The 18180-nt window shown below is 41.3% G+C and overlaps 1 protein-coding gene across 17 annotated transcripts in view; it reads right to left on the reverse strand.

Annotated features, from left to right (window-relative positions):
* Nucleotides 1-18180, reverse strand: part of BCAS3 (BCAS3 microtubule associated cell migration factor) — a 304411-nt gene that overhangs the window by 148685 nt on the left and 137546 nt on the right. For 16 of the 17 annotated variants that reach the window (XM_090122759.1, XM_090122758.1, XM_090122765.1 and 13 more), the window contains 2 exons: nt 15229-15425; nt 13929-14026 (listed from right to left, as the gene is read on the reverse strand). In XM_090122759.1, coding sequence (XP_089978885.1) covers nt 13929-14026; nt 15229-15425 — 295 coding nt within the window. Of the gene's footprint in view, nt 1-5; nt 11937-13928; nt 14027-15228; nt 15426-18180 lie in introns of those variants that run through there. The other variant, XM_090122767.1, reaches the window with a different exon arrangement.

Below are 18180 nucleotides of genomic sequence, written 5' to 3' on the forward strand. Positions count from 1 at the left end.
TAAGAAAAAGAAATAGACAGAAATAATTTAAGGCATTACAGTGAACACCTTTCTCTATTCTCGTAAAACTTACAATACCTTTGGAAGGAACTGTTGTTAACTACTAATTCACAAATTGCAAAACCCAACAGATTCCACAAAACAGCGAAGAGCAACCACATGAAACATGCACTCACATCCTCTACCCGTGTCCTCTACCTCGCTAGGAAATCCCCAGCACTGTCCTGAACTGTAAAAGAAAGGATTTTGTTCAAAATCAAGAATTTCTGGTTGACATATTTCACGTTCCTTTCTCATTTAAAACACTTTGCCATGAAAGCTACCATTATTTACAAGTGAAGAAAGAAAAGGGAATTTGCCCCATTTCTCCCCACTCCTCACTTCGCTATTGTCCCCTGTATCTATTTCCAGGAAGCCATATTCATTAGGCTTAATCTGCCTACTAAATGAATAAACAAAGGATTTCTCTGTCACTGAGAGGCCAGGTGAGCCGATATCATCTTCTAACACAGAAAATCATCCGCACAAATACAGCGCAGGAAATTACCTGCTGCAATCCCACACCTGGGATCATTTGGCAAGTAGCTCAGAAATGCTGAGTAGATGACTGAAATCAAACCATTACATTTTTTTAATGCAGATCTTCTATCAGCAGAAAAAAAAAAAAAGACTTTTCTAAGGACGTGATGTAAAAAAGACTCAGATGTCTCAGCTTATTATGTATAGTAATATTTCAGAACATCAACTCATAGAAAAACAATACACGGATTGGTAGAATTCAAGCATGCTGCTTATTTAATAACAGCAATGTATGCCTGTCCCCATGCTGCCATGTGCTTCAAAACCACAAAAGTTTACAAATTGTTGCCTTACAATTTCAATAAAAGATACCGAAAAAAAGGATTTTTTTATTTAATTGGATTTAATTATATAAAAGGATTTAATTATTTAATTGAGGTGCAAGAAAACTTGACATGAATAGAGCACCCAATACAGTAACACAGCCCCCTCAGCTCACGGCAGGTTCCCTCCCAGCACGGCGGGTTACCTGGCTCACATCCCAGCAGATGCAATCTCAGAGGCCTGGCGTGGTTTGGGAGCTGACACCTGGAGGATGAACTTCTTGAGTAGAAGCAAATACTGAGAGATATTACGAGTATGAGGGGTAATTACTGAGATGACAAAAGTGAGATGGAACAAGCATTCAAAGGATTAGATACGACCACATGAACCTGGCATGTGTTACAACAGGAGAGGAGCCACGTGAGGATGGAGAGCCATGGGAAAAACTCTAATAGAGGAAGGGGAGCTCAGCTGGTGCCAAAGGAGCACTGGGGTAACAAGAATGGGAAAGGTCACAGGACTCGAGACGAAAAAGGAATCCTGCCTGCACAGAACACAGGCATGAAAAACCAAGTCTGCATCTCAGCAATGCCAAAGAGGACAAAGCTAGGATTTGAGGCTGGCCCGGGTGAGCGGAGCTCCCAGAGCTACACAGCAAAGGCTCCCTCCCTTCCCTCCTGCAAACACGGATTCTTTTTGATGTTCTTATACAACGTGCATGAAGAGATAAATTAAAACTGAGAACCTAGAGAGCTCTTTGATCCTACTGCCTGGAAATATGTATAAGAATATTTTCTCCAGACGCACTTTTGCTATATATGGAAACCAAATGCTGACTAATCATATAAACCTTATGGTGTCTGAGCACAGCTGTAATCTGCAGCAGAGCACTGTCACAATGGCAAAGGAAAAAGGGAAAAACTATGAAGTTAGCTGGGGTACTGAGGAAGAGGAGAAAAAGGTGATCAAAGGCACTGCAGGCCGCACTAGACAAGAGGGAGAGTTTCTAGCTGGTTAGGTTTTAAGACACAAGTGACATTTTTATGACCTATTCTTGTATTACTGAGCTCTAACAGACAAAGTAATGATTATCCATTTTCCATGTTTATAGAAAAATGCCTTGATAGGAGACCTGCTGACTCAGGACAACAACCACAGGATACAAAAGTCTGAATTCTGGTTCACTGGTTTATAGAGCAGCACTGTGGCCAGTGGGGCTCACCATGGAGGGCAGCTGGGGAAAAGGGCTTTATTTCCACAGGTATCCCTTATCCTGTCACGTTATCCCATGACAATCTGAGGACAGGGAGCCAACTCCCCTCTCAGGGGACAAAACATATGGAAATGGTACATTCCCAGAGGGATGCTGTTTATGGGAATGGGATCCTATCAATCCCCAAGCATCAAAATGGAACATCTTGGACTCTTTAGAACAAAAAAACGTCTCTCTTTATGCTCCTAGCTGCTCAGGCTTTGTGCAGGTATTTACATGTTAACTTTGTGAAAATACATAAATTCCTTTCACTAGTAATTAAACATCAGATGAGAGCGTATCTATCGTTTATATAACGTATAAATCCAGTAAGAGTAGAAGCTTTGAGTCAATTAACCTCAAGATAAACCTCTACAATGCTATTATTTTATCTTGAAATCACATTTCTTTCTTTTCTTTTTTTTTTTTTCTTTTTAAACCGAATTGCAGTGTTTTGGGATACAACAGCCATAACGTCAGTGACCAGAGAGCTTACAGAAATCACTCGACTGTGCGCATGAAAACCCTGTGGTCTTCCTGTGACGTGGCCTGGAAGCCCCCGATCACCCAAGGAGCATCTCACCCAGTTGCCACAGAGCCACCAGGCACTCGCTCTGCAGTACCATGTTAAAAATATTGCCTCAGCCCATGATAGTTAATACAGGTAGTTGTTGCCCATCGTGAAATTTGAGATTACAGAAATACGTAACACAGAATATTCCAGCCCAGATGTATCACTGCTGCAAGTAACAGGAGAAAAACAAACTTGAAGAACATGATTGGTTCTGGCTTTTCACTCATCTTAAAGTGCTCATCAGTACGGCATATTTAATTAATGCTTTCAATAGGTGTTAAAAATTCCTATGCTGTAATGCAATAAATGCATTATGAACAGGCAAAGGCAAGTGGCTATAGTTTAGAAGCACAAAGGTGAGATAATGGCCTTCCACATCACTGAACTGTCAACCTCATTTAGCATAAAGCATTGCATCTGGAGATTTCAAATCATACAGCCGTTTAAAAATATATAGAATGTTAAATTAAATGACAAACATGGGAAATGTCACCTTTTAGAGCCAGAAATGTAAAACCAAAGCGTATGTTCTCCAAATATAATTGCTTCAGTATCAGCAATATCTTTTTAAACTCTCTACTTTCACGTCCTGCCTTTAAGGGTGGAAGGATGGATACACAAGCAAGTCACAGGTCCTCCCAATCATGTCCACAATTATAAGTCAACCCGTTACTAGAAGAACAGTCACTCAGAACTCTGAGTTTGACTCTTCACAAGGAGGTGAGAACAATGAGGAAAAAATTCTACAAGCTGTCAGGAGGTGCGTAAATGTCTAACTTTGATGTTACCAAACACACAACTTCCATAGATGCCAGACTCTCACTGAACCCCCAGTCCTAGCACGGTGCTGCTGTTCTCATCAGAGCTGGCGATGCTGGTGTTGAGGCTTCCGCACAGCTCTGCAAGGAGCCAGAGCAGGAGAGCACGGGCCAGGCTGCAGGGCAGCCACAAGGCAGCAGTGAGCACTGCCTGCACACAGCCGTGTGCCCACGCTCACCTGCCCGCAGGCTGCCAGCCAGCCCACATATCAGCACCCCTCACACAGCGCACTGCTGCAGAGCACACGCTCAGCACTTCATGGCATGCACGGTCTTGCACTGAAGTGTGATTAAATGCTACAATTAGGCCAGCAGAGCTGACTTTTATTTGTCCGCTCATAGCAATGGGGGAAGTGGTGCTTGCTGATGCCTTTAACCAAAACACCACTTCTGTGATTCCAATTCTTTTTCACCCACCAGCTATGTAAGCAGGGCAGTCAGAAGCTCCTGCCTGAACGCACAGCAGGGCAGTGCTGGAAACCAGCCATGCTGGGGTGCTGCATCACAGAGCTGCTGCTTTCCTCACCCCCCTACTGAAAAGGGTTTTATAACATGAGGAGGGCTTGATACTAACAACTGAACCACTACTAGCCTCGCTGAGCCCTGATTCAGAACATCTTTAGGCACATGCTTACGTATTTTCCTTCAGCAAGGATGAGCTCCTGCTTCGCAGGCTCGGTAGGGCAGCACGTACCATGCACACATCATCTTTTTTACAACCCACAGACTCCCAAAGTTTCAGTCACATGTTTCAGTGGAGAGAAAGCAAAACTTTGAAATAAAATCATGAAATAGTGAAGCACTGCTTGCAGTTCAGCTTATTGGGCATGAAAGTTTAAGCTCTGCTTTCAGCCTCAGTTTTCCAAACATGCTGTCACTCACTATAATATGGGTTAAAAATAAGAGAAAGCAAGGATGAAATGTAAATGATTTAAATGCATGCATATGTTCTTTTGTAAAATGCATAATGCATCTGCAATGTTTTTCCTCATATTTTGGACACAAATCAAGGGGGAAATGGTTCACTTACGATATAGTGAATTTTTTATCTAACTTCAGTGGTAAAATGTCCTTCCATGCAAGTCTTTCACTGCATATTGTTTGTTGCTGGGTTGGTTTTTTTGGTTGGTTGGTTGCTTGCTTTAAGGCTCAAAAAGGAGAAAAAATCCCACATAGACAAACCAAAGACCAGCACAACAGCATCTCCTTTGCTCTCCTTCATGGCAACTTTCAGTTAAAAAAATATCACAAAGAACACAAACAGCCTTGTAGATGATCTATGGTCAATTACAGAATTTAGCATTCAATCACAAATATATTCAGAGAATGTTGTATTTTCAAAGCATATTTTAAGTGATGGTCAAACCGTGTAACACTCAGTCACGAGGTGAAGAGCTGGCAAGATCTTACTGCATCTGTGCCTTTTACTGCTTCAATCTTCCCAGAGGCTTCGTTTGCTGCAGTGGTACAGTCAGGACCAGAAAGCAGAGTCCTAACAACAAGAGGCAATGAACTGCAGAGTGTGCATTTCCTGCACTGCATTTTTCTCTCATTAATGGTACTATAACTCAGCAAATGGAAAAGTAAAACAAAGACCATGACAAACTAATGCTCAAACCCAATCAGATACTCATGAGCAAGCATTGGGCCTCTGTGCCACTGCCTAGCAAATTCTATGAATTATCCAGAAATACAGGTGGGTTGTGCACAGCCAGGACCAGCTGCATCTGGGACAAAAGCCTGGGTAAGTGAGCACATGGAGGTCCCACTCGCTCTGAGCAGATGTGAGCTCAAGGGAAAGCAGCTGTGCTGGACAGCCCCACAGCTACTCTGCACATCAGACACAAATGGCTGCCTGTCGCTGCAGGAGGGAAACACCAGGCAAAGAGACTTAGCAAGGCTGGGATTGTGGAAAAGAAGCGCCTGTGCCCCACTTGACCAGGGGACATGGGATTTTGGATAGGAGGACTATTACAATCACAGAGCTTATAAAACGTATTTGGAACGGCTTTTGTGTTGGTTTTGGGATAGCACATGAAGACCCGAGGAATCCACTCCAAGGCCTTAAAATCTGTGGCCAAACTCCAGCAAAAACCATATGTTAGACATATTACCACCTCTTTCTTTTCCCCTGTTCTTGCTCCATTTTAAAGGACGACGCCCCATACAGCAAACCAAAGACAGCCTCAGGGCAGTAGAGACTCATATCCCACTTCTCTTATCTGGAGAAATCCTGTGCTAATGATGTGAATAATCCCAAGTCTGGTTTCTGTCATTTACTAACTGTGACCTGCTTGTTTTCACCTTTACAAGGGGAACAGTACCACACGGTTTATGTACGTGCATGCAGTACTTGGCTTTACATGCTCCCTGCAGCACTCCGTGTCCTTCTCGTGGCAGGCAAGCCCTGGGCAGGCCATCCCCAGCACCCAGCAGTGCCTGCAGACGGGGACAGGTCGAGGACAGGGACTCACCAGGGCTCCTTTCCCTGCTCCCAGTGCAGCTCACCCCATGCTGGCCACCCTCTGCAGCAGCCGCTTGTTGGCACCAGCTCTGGCTTTTTGCAGCTCTTCACCCATAGCCCTGCTGCTAACCAGCACCCAATTTAGCTTTTGTTCTAATAAAAAGTGGAAGTTAAATGCAGCACAAGCGGTGGATAAAGCACTATTAAAAATGGGCTGGGATCACGCCAGGAATGGAGGCCAAGACAGGGGGAGGAGCCAAGGCGGCTGCAAGCCGATGGGTATTTCACAGCATTGGGTAATTAAGAGAAACAAAATATTTTCCATCTGTTTTTTCACTCCTTACGTCACTGAGGCAATAAAATGTATATACAAGTGCATATCAACTGACTGCATTTCAACCCAGATATAAATATTTATTTCCAACAGAGGACATCCCTACTCCCGCAAGGAGAAGATGGTGAGGAGGCAGTGATTAACACACACTCAAAGTATTATATGCACTTTAAGGACACACCAAACACCTGACTATTTTATCACACCAAACAGCTCAGTTTTATATGGCACATATCTCAACTGATGCACGCTTCTGCTCACTCATCTATATTACACTCTAATGAACAATAGCTAATTTTGGATTAACAATGGTGAAAATTGGTGCATTTTTGCCTTCTAATGAAGTGAAAAAAAAAAGAAATTAGGAACCAGTATGAAACGAGGAGACACTGCTCAGCAGCTGCCCCCCCAATCCTCTTTAAAAAAATCAACCCCAAAAAGCATTCTTCTAGACTGCTTCATACACCTACAGGTTTAGTTACTGTGAAATGACCAACACAACACAAAGCTGAGGCAGGTGCTGTGCTACAGGGCTGTGGACATCAAGCCTCTGGGTGTTTGACAGGCAGGGGAAGCTGACAGACAAAAGGAAGCACCCACAGAGCCCTGAGGACAGGGGCTGATGCTCTGTGCGCTTCCTCCTTATCATAAACTGGACAACCAAAAACTGCACGAAAAATCCTGACTCTAAAATTCATTTGCAAATGGATGGCCTTTTAGCTTGCACATCTAAAAACGTTTTAAGAACATTTCAAACACTCTAGATTAATAGACGAGCACGTAATACAACACTAACTTATAAAAATATTAAGATTCATACAATTACCTCTCTAAGCACTGTATAAAAGGGACAGAAATGTCAATGCCTCTTTGCCAACACTGCACAGTGCGTTATTTCTGTGCAAGCTATAAAAACACAAGCACAGACACTGAGGTTTGTGGGTCTGTAGTAAGTTGAACAGTAGCTAGGAGCTCTCAGATCTCAAGCTATAATAAATATTGTATCCTGCAGGAGCCCATCGGGACTCTCAGCTCATGTGTTGTTCCACAGAAGATTGTGGTGTCAGATATGATTAGAATCAACACTTTCCACTTACTCTGAGCTTTAAAGCTATCTGTGCAAAACACTAACAACAACTGTTAATGAAGGGCAATAAAAGGGTACATAAGGCAAACTAATATTTTGAATGAGTGTGCTTTAGCTACTGATATGCAAAATACCACTGTGCATTTTGGATTTTTTTCCCCATAGATAAGCAAGAAGCACTTACATACTTGGAATAGAGCATGCTCTAGCACACTGCTATTTTTCAGCTGACAAGCCATTATATGAACTGAAGGTGGCTTTCCCAGCTGGAAGTCAGTATGTAACACTTAAGCAATAAGACACTCTGCTGTCTGCATTAATGGACCACTGGAACACGCATCAAGCGGGTTGTGTGACATGAGAACAACTGTCTTTGAGCAGCAGAGGACTGCACCAATGACCATTAACGTAACCCCCGGAGGCCTCACTGTGACTCATCTCTGTATGTGCAGAAAACTCATTACCCAGTACCTGGTCTGTACACTGCTTAGGTCACAGTTACGTTACCATCCAGCTATGACAGCAACATGGAAAGCACTGGGTTTATTGTTTGGGAGAATCCACTGCGATTTTTTCACTTGTTTTAGCCATTGGACACATACCTGTCAAAGTACAACCACCTTAGAAGAGATGAACTGCTTTAGTTGCCGCCAGGCTCCTCAGCAAAACCCAAGGTGGTCTGGGATGAGGAGCAGCAGCCTTCCCTGTAACCTGCATGGGGCAGAGTCCCACTTCATGCTGCACAGAGCAAACAGCAGGCAAACCTTCCTATACCACCAGAGAGGGGCAAAAATAAAATGACTATAGAACTAATCTGCTGCTGCTCACTGTCCCTGCACTTCCTCTTCAGTATACTCCTCCTGCCTGCAGTAAACACCCACCAGTGTTTCAAGACATTAATGCTACTCCGTGTATCCCTGCAGCTGAGTCTTTTCCCAAGCCAGGCAACGATCCAGAAGCAAGTGCCCAGTCAGTAGTGTCAGGTCGTTTTAATTTCTCTTCACATCTTCATAGTCTATAGGGCATAGCTGTTGCTAGATGTAATCATGTATACTGCATTGGCATCTTGGAGCCTGATGAATTCGCTCCTGTCTTAAGGCTCTCTTCAGAAATCATCAGATAACATTTTCTCAAATTAGATGAACTAGATCAAGTTGAAAAAAATCTAAGTACCAGAATTCTGTAGTGTGCAGCTCACACACACACACACACACTTATTTAGCAAGGCAGCCAAATAGGATGGAGGAAGCACACACACATGCAGGCGTGTGATATTTCATTACTAAAAGAAAACCTGAGCATATCCCAAAATCTATAAATTATCCTGGAAATACTCCAAAAAACACTTTTCAAACGAGAAACATACTAAGTGCTTTAAATAGGTATCTCATTAATATAATTTGCTTGGAAGCTGTTACAGGAAAGAAACGTAACTTCAACACATTTAAATTTAAGCTGACAGAGTGCAGAGGAACAACACATCAGTGCTGGCATGTGTTCTGTTACTGCACAGGTGATGCCCCCTAAGAACAGCTTGTTATATGACCATTATTAAAACCTCTCGATTGCTGTGAAGAACAGACCAAGGGCCAAAGCTCTTCCCTGGCTTCAAAGCTCAGCATTATGCTCGGAGGATCTGAGCGCAATCTCTATCTGCAACAACAAACCACCTTTATACCATCCAGGTAATTACAGGTTCGGGTCAAGGATTGCAGACCGGATCGGTTACAGCTCTCTGCGCGAGGCCCCGCAGCGCTGGCCGGCTCCACTCAAGCAGGGCAGCTCAAGTATCCATGACACTGGGATCCTCGGGCCCTACCAGCACCCGTAACGGGAAACCGCCGGCCGCTCAGGCCTGTCAGTTATTGCCTGTGGCAATAAGGACAGCCTGGGAATTCATAATGTTGGTGACTTCATCTGCCAGCTGCATTCACACATCTTTACTACCTGAATAACTGATCTCCGCTACTCCAAGGCAGCACTTTCTGATGTACAGCGTTTGGGAATAAATATTTGATCGCACATACAACAGAAAAGAGCTCAGATGGTTTAAGGTGTGACAGAAGAAGTGTTTATTAAATTCCAAGTGAGAGCATTGCTGGACAGTAAGAATTTGTCCCAGGGTCCCTATCTCACAGGTGTGGTGACAAACAATGAAAGATCCCTTACAGGCAGAGGGAGGGAGGCACCCTCCCACCCCTGCTAAACCCAGTCCCACATCAGTTCTGCTCATTAAACCCACGGCAGGCATCAAGCCATCTATCCACGGCCACTGGTGGCAAACAAAGGAGGGGGAAGTACTAAACTACAAGCCAATTTTAAGAGGGCATTGATTGAAGTAACCAGAAGAGAGCTTTGTATTGTCAGTGTTTCATACAACAGTAATAAACAATCTTCATTAAAAAATGATGTGTGCATCCCTAAGAAGCACAGCACATGCCAGCTTTTAGAAGAGACTATAGAAGAGAATATAGTAGGCTTGCCCTACACACAACCAAAGGGGAAAAAAAGTGCAAAAAAAATCATTTTATTCATCAAAATCTTCTTACCATAACCAATTTCTGTACTAGGCAAGAAAGAAACAGATCTCCTCTGAGTAGGAAAGGAAAATGTTGATAGGAGAGATCAGACAGCTTCTTCCTGGTCAATGTTTTTCTGCTGAGTTGACAACGTAACAAAATCGTTACTTGACTGCTAAGTGTCAAAAACCTCTTTGTATGAGGGAATACACTCCGCTTTTCATAAACACAGACAGATGCAGACAGATTTCTTAACAGAGCAGGATTGAATTTACAGGTACGACAGCACACCTGAATACCCACGCCCTTCAACAACACATTTGTTGCAGCTTAAAGGAAGTGCCTGCTCAGTGCAGCTGTGTGACCAAACCTTGTGTGATCAGGAACAGCTGCAACATCCTTGCTCTAGAGCTTTTCTATTTCTGCCAGTTCAGATTTGCTGTTCCATGCAGATACTCCAGCCTTCCTGCACCCCTTCAATTCCTCCATTATCTATTTGTAACAGAGTTCTGTAAGTTGTGATTTTTCAGGTGAGTAACACATAAATGACTCAGCTACAGATTAGAGCATAAAACTTCTGAAAAGTACCCATTCATCACTGGAGATGCTCAGCTGCCTATCTAGGCAATGCTGCTGCTTCCCAGATTAGTTCCAGTAATTTTGTAAATACCCTCAGCTATCCAAAAATCACATGTGATTCAAGTCACACCAAAGAAAGGAACAGCAATCAATGTCTACAGTTAATGTAAAGTTTTAAAATCATGCCTGCAGAATAGTTTGACATAGAGCCTGATCATTCTGTGGTAGATAGCTCTTGTTAACCTACAAATCTCTGTCTCAGAGATTGCTGGTTTAGATGCATGAAGTGTCTGACGTTCAGCTGCAGCATCTCCTGCAGATGGATACTTACCAGTTTTCTTTTCCACTCTGCTGTCCAAAAAAGTCTTGAATGTAACCTGACTTACTGCACGCCTCTCCCATACACAGTGCACTTCTGCCATGAGTACAAGTCTTCCCTTCAGTGCATATTATAAACTTCCTGTGTTACAAAGCTTTAAACTCAGTTTTGTCCCTTCAACATTAAACTGTGACTCTGGAACAGCATCTGGAATTACAGTGCATTTAATCTTTGAGGGTTTATTCTCTCTGTGATGCGTTCAACTTACACGTGTGTGCTGAGGGATGCATGTCCAGCAGCTTCAGGTGACTGCATTTTTGCAAAATTCTCTTACTGATTAAATATATAAAAAAACCAACATGGAGAACAATACCTTAGAAAAATTTTAAGTGAAACTGAGATAATTATATTGACCTCTACTTTTTTTTTGGTACGTATCCACTATCATTACAGATACTGACATCCACCTTGAAAATATTCTCATAATTAAGTTTTGCTCTGTCCAAATGAATATTGTTTTCAAATGTTTTTGTGAGAGAACGCTGCCATTAGTACACCATCACTGTACAGACAAATGCACAAATCACAATTAAAAAAACTGCACAAATGTCTTATTAGCTGCAATGACAAAGTTCTCACCAACGGAGAGACGGAAGGAAGCTAAAAAGAATGATGGAAAAATTAAAGTAAAGATGATAAACATGTACTTGAAATCTTTTGATAGGAAGAACAAGCGATGGAGTCAGATAAGGAGAGGCGCCACGCTGGTTGTGTCTCTAAGCAACACCAGATAAACATCTTTATAAAGTGTACCAGACTCGCATGCATGGGGCACAGCTGAAGGATCACTTCCTGGTTCAGCTCAGCCAGTAAAAATTTATGACCTACTTAAAAAAATGCTTCAAACCTAAATCCGTATTTTCCAATAAATTCATTTTCCACAAAGAACACAAACCAGTATGCCTCAGCAGCAGCAGGAAGTGAGAATATTTACAGTAGTGGAACACAGCATTAAAATAATGCAATGTTGCACATAAACTTTCGAAATAAAACCTTCACATGCAGAGCTGAGCTTCATGCAGTTCTCCACACGCCTCCAAGGTAAGAAGAAAGTAAGCACTGCTCCTCTTCCTGTTGCCCAACTCTACTACAAGGATAGTACAAGATTTTAAAAAACTGCACACGTTTTTTCTCATGTCTCCTTGACCCTGTACAACTCCTACACCATTTCACACACCCTATGTTTGGACAAATACTTTCTGCATGGGAAGGAACTAAGGACCAGGCAATATGAAAACTGCAAATAGAAGTTAAAGTCCCTGAATCAAAAATCAATTCAAACTCGAACAGCCTGGCAGTGAAGCTAAATAAATACTGCTATCAGCATGTCTCTAACAAAACCCATGTATTGTTTATAAGAAACTTATGAGGTGTTATAATAAAATGGAGTCACTGCTGTACAGTAAATATATTTTTAGTGTCATAACAATGTATAAAATTGACTTTGGCAATTTTAATATGGACACACATGTTAAAGGCATTACCAATGGAGCTTCATCACATTCATATGAGCCATTTCACATTAAGGCCCCATCTATTCTATAGGAAAGGCTGCTCAGCACAGAAGTATGGTCCGAACGTGGTTCATTGTTTCCAGTGTTGTTGGAACAAAACAGCTTTAGAATGTGATACTGTTACAGAATAGCTGTGTTTCAGAATTAATACATATCCCTGTTCCAGGGAACTCTACTGCTCCATTCACAGTTAGGAAAAAAAAATACATAAGAAGCCAACCTTGATAATGCAGATGCCTCTATCTGTATCACCTGGCAGAGTCACACTGATAGCAAGGGACAACCATGTCATTAATCACTCTGAATCTGAAGTGTCAGAAACACAGACAGAAGCACTGCTGTAACTGGAGCTTCCAGGGGTAATGCACACAGATATTTTGTTCTCTTACACAGCAAATCAGAACTTTCAAAATTACATTCCGTACACTAAAACAAATATAATTCCCTTTAAATAACCACCATCAGATGTCCAAGCTCAATGGGAATTAATTTAACTAGTTTTCAATACTTGAAAATGGAATTTATAATGACAATCCTCAATATCCAACATAAATGCAGTTATTACTGAACACAGTTATAAACAGATCTAAGAAATATCCTGTAATTCACAAATAAATTAATTTGGCAAATGATGCAGAATCTTGGACTCAGAATTTATATGTATAGCAAACAGAGTCTGGAACGGGAGCTTTTATTTTAACTCTTTTTAAAACAACCTTCAGAAATCAGTTTCTGTATGTGTTATAGTCTCCTTTTACAGTTTAACCTCAATCCAATCAGCAGTCTCCAGGGATTTTCAAATCACTACAGATTAAAATCCTCTCTGACTTGACTGTTTGACTAATGCTGTGTGTTTAATAATTCTACTTGTGAGAGATTTTATTTGACAAAATCCTGCTGTGTGGAACCTTCAGACGCTATACAGCTGTACTGGAATATAAAGCTCTGTTGTCTTTGTTTCTTTATATAGACTATATCCCAGCACCGTGAAAAAGAAAAAAACTTTATAGCGCATACATTGCTGTGTTGATATTAATGGAACTGCTGTAATATTACATTTACACACACTGTTTTAGAGCAGAGTAGTGAAAATGCGCCTCTGTTAGACAAACATCAGTTAAACTTCCATGTTGTCTTGACTGCTCACAGAAATAAATTACATTTATGATTACATTTCAATGAAATGTATTTTATAAATGAGATTGAACTGTAATCTACGCTTCAGGCATTCATTAATAAAAGCATTCAGTCTCAGTGTTTGCAAATGTTCTGGTTTTTAGTTCGGGTATTTTTAAGCATTCTCTAGCTTAATGTAAATATAGTGTTTGCGTTTTATGACAATGCTGTGACTTTAGATATGAGTGGTGAGAGGAAAAGTCATTATGATCAGTGCCTCTGAGATACATTTGTGTAAGACAGCACTTAACCAGTTAGCGCAGCTGAAAACTGTGATAACCCTTCAAGTGTACAGCATTGGTTAGTGGCTGTGTTACCAGACAGAGAGAAGACCAGATCGATGAATGCCACGAGTATCAAAGAGAACAGAAAAAACAACACGTTCTTACCTGAAGTTGCATCAATCACTGTTGAAACTCCTCTGCGATCAGAAATGGGACGCGATGAGCCGGGCATGCTGACAGGTTCTGAACGAACTGGCTGAATCCTAAATGATAAGTTACAGTCACCACCTGTGTCAAATCTGTGCTCACAAGGGCTGTAATTAAATCACAAGCCAAAAACAAACAAGCAATTGACCAACTATTTATTTTCAAATCAGCTGCCCTGCTGGAATTTTACTTTCCTTTCAGGAGCCAAGGCATGGACAACCCATCCACAGACAGGTTAAGATGATACACTGAGTGAGCAGCCACTGCATCTCAGATGTTAGCTGCCATCCCACAAAATCACCCAACCGATCTGAACTGCTTACGGTTCCTCCAGGCCCTCCTGAAAAACACCAACTTCTTCAGCAGTTCAGGAGAAGAGACACATTCGTAGTGCCTACATTTAAAAATCACTTAACAGCATATTTGAAATTTTTACCCTTACTTGGGGGAGTTAAGTGTATGCAAGGAAAAAACTCAGATTTCAAAATCACGTGCTTTTAGTCCAAGGACAACATACCCAGTTCTAATGGGATTGCTCATATCACCCATTTCTCATGTTTTACCTATAAGAGCTTCAAATAAAGTCCCAAACAATCCAAGTCCACTCTACACACCTTCAGACTTCAAACAACTTGCAGATTCAGAAGCATGAAAACTTGTTAAATCTTGAGAGTTACTGGACAGGACACAGAAACATCTGGTGCACAAAGCACTTCTACAAAACCGCTACATCCATGATTATAAATCCACAAAAACCCTCCCCTTCTTAGGCTGCCCTCTCTCAGTTACAAGAGAAAGTCTAAATAAATATATGAAAAATAATGACAAGAAATGAAGAAAACAAAACAAACAACAAAGGGCAGAAGAGGAAAAATATTCCAGAGCTCCCTTACTGTTCCAACACTCTGACTGCTTCATCTAGTCAGCATCTGGATCTATGGCACCACATTCCTACTCGTGTCTGAGAGAATTAATTTTTTAAGCAATGCAGAAACTGCAAAGCCAAGACGATGCTGAGCAAGGCCACCAGACTCTGTATTATCTTTCACTGTAATTTACACAAGAAGTGGCAAAAATGAATCTAAGCTGTTTGACCTGGATGAATCTTTACTGCTGCTGTCATACACTTCTAAGACTTTCATCTGGACAAGCTTGATGAAAAGCACTGTGTGTTCTATACAGATGGCCTCATTTAAGCACAAGATAAGTGATTCACACAACAAATGTGAAACAGCTTGGAAATTCATTTTATTTTTACCTGAGACTGTTGAGATCAAGATCATCTGTATCGAAGTCCAGAAGCGGCTGTGGGGTGTCGCTGGGACCGTGTGACTGCAGCACTGAGGAGCTGGATGAAATGACAGTGGTTTGGCCTGAGGGGTGGATGGTTTTAAACTGGAACTGAGGGCCCATCCAGAGGCGCCGGTGGGGCCCAGTGTGAGTCACTATCTCAACCTGTGGGAACAGAGGGAACCGTTCACACCAAATAGATGCTGTAGCACAACCACTAAACATCTAGTGTTGTGGCAGCACGTGGGGGAACACATTTCTGAAAGCAACCATGTGGAGTGCATGGAGGAACTGAAAGCCTGCATTCCCCAAATATTCTTGTCAGACACTTCAATCCTGACCTGGACAAGGGATGCACTTTCTAAAAACAAGCTGTTCCAGCTTTGTTCCGGCTGCTTTCTCAAAGTTCACACTCTAAACAGCTCTGCTTCACAAGCATATAGTGTGAACTATATTTCAAACCAAAGCTCATAATTAGTGTTGGCATACTGAGGATAGCACTGGCAGAGACCATCTTGCTGGAAAGCAACAAGGTTGGTGACAGAGCAATGTGACGCGCACTGTGAGACACTGAGCACCTCAGGTCAAGTTCATTTCTGTGCAGATGCAATACAGATATGTGTGTGCAGCTGCAGAGTTTAGAAGGACAGTCACATACAAACCTTCATTTAAACGACTTCTCAGAATTAAGACAGAGGTAGGGGTGATTGTTTGCACTGAACAGCCACACATCCATTATATGGTAGGTGTATCTGAGATATGTATCTGTGGGCATGTTTGTGTGGATACACACGCAGAGCTTCACAGTTCCATCCCTACTTCCAAGAGGCACAGAGAATACAGGAGGTGCATCTAACAAACAGTAATCTTCTCTACCAGTGACAGTCTAGATATGAAGTTGAGAAAAAAATTATTCTTCCATCCAAAATATTTTGAAAAATGTCTTACCATGTTATTAACTGCAAACTGCTGAGTATCAATTTTTGCAGGCTCCCAAAGAAGCCAACTACAGGAGTGTGAACAACTGTGGAAACTGAGATGGTAATGCTGGTGAAAATGTATGTGATCAGAATTGGGCCTTGTAATCAGAAGGACAAACAAAGCATCAGTCCTCAATAAAAACTGAATAAAAAATCTGCCTTTAAAGATCAGAAGCAGGCAATACGAAATGAAAATATTAAGCTCTGCTGAACTCACGTTTTTACGACGACAAAAATAGACTGCAAACTTCCTATGCTTTTATGTTAAAATAACAATCAGCTTCACAATAGGAATGCAATTTAGCAAGGAAACCCATGAAAATACATTTTTCTATCTATATGACACAGATATGTATCTCAGGGTTTTTTTTGTGCACACATACACGTACCACTGACTCTAATTCTTTAAGAAGGAATTTTAAACACTGGATAATGTTGTGCTAAGTTCTCTGCTAATATAAGACGACAAATGCACAGCCTATTTAGCACTATTTCCATCCCTGCATTTATCCTAGCGTAACTCAGATTGACTGTAGATGTTTCTGAGTCAAGTAGCTTTTATGTAGCAGTGTAAATTAGGCCACAGATAAAGTAATCTGTATATTTTAAGCTTGAAACCATCAGTGTCACAGAGCCGAGAGGTAAACAGATGCCTTTGCAATTTTACTGAGGCTATGGCCAGATGTTCCTATTCACTCTCCTGTTGTGTGCAGGACAAACATATTGTATCTACTTCACACTGACAGCACACATTACCCACTGCTCTAATTGAAAAGTTGAAGTGAAGGGCAGTGTTTTTTCACTGCATGCTGTTACTGTTGATAACAACACTTTAATTTTGAAAAACATACTTACACTTTAGGCTTAATCTAAAGTGGCTTGCTTAGAGAATGCTCGCACCTTCGTGCTCAAAACAGGTATCACTGCTCATTTCACTTAGCAAAAATTTCACATTCCTGAAGCAATCTCCAAATTATACGTGTTCTGAGTGATGACACTTCCCATTTTTTATTATAAATATATTTAGTCTTTTAGAAGGATGGATGTGACGAAGTTTGAGCATTCTTAAATTCCTTTGACTTCCCTACTTTCCAAGAAATAGTAACAAACTAACGCCCATCATGTAGGTTTGTTTACTTTTTCTCACTATACACTGGAAAGTCACCAAAACAGTAATGTAAGCACAACTATCTAAACAGTACTGGAGAAGCTTTACCAGGTAATAAGTAAAACTACAGATGGAATCTTGGACCCAATGAGCACAGTGACAGAACTCCCACTGCAGGCAACCATTTGGTAGTTTTACCATTGTTATGCCTTGGCAAATTAGAGACAGCCTAAGCAGGTAAGTTAGATGCTACATTTGAAAACCTGGACCAAGTGAGTGGATTCACAACAACAGATTTGCCATTGAATGCAACACCCTGAAGGGCACGTGTGGAAACCCAACTTCTTCTTTTAGGAGAATGTGTGTGATTTATTCACCAGTGGGAGAAGCAAATCACATCTACAAATATTTCATATTCATTAAACAATCTGACATACCCCAGCAACATATTTAATGCATCACTCCCATAATAACATTGTTCTTAAACAGAAGGAAACCCACCTGCTTCATCAGAATGAAATCCACGTATCAAGTACCCTAGAATTGCTTTGGTAAAGCCAAAGCATACATTATTTATTTTTTTTTCTGTCAAGGCTTTTATTTCTAACAGGACCTAATTCTCAGAATATTATTCATGACTTACATTCTTCAAGTTATACTTTGAGCCACATCATCGAGTATTTACTGGGTTCTTAAAAGAAGCTTCACTCACTAAAACAAAGCAAGAATGGCTAAAATTGCCATGATTTCCCCTCATACGAAATTATTCCGCCAAGCAGGATTATCTACTATTTTTATGCTAAAATGCAGTATGTGTAACACTGAACACACC

This window comes from Phasianus colchicus, chromosome 21, assembly GCF_987193195.1.
Source record: "Phasianus colchicus chromosome 21, bPhaCol1.hap1.1, whole genome shotgun sequence".
In the NCBI taxonomy this organism is placed as follows: domain Eukaryota; kingdom Metazoa; phylum Chordata; class Aves; order Galliformes; family Phasianidae; genus Phasianus; species Phasianus colchicus.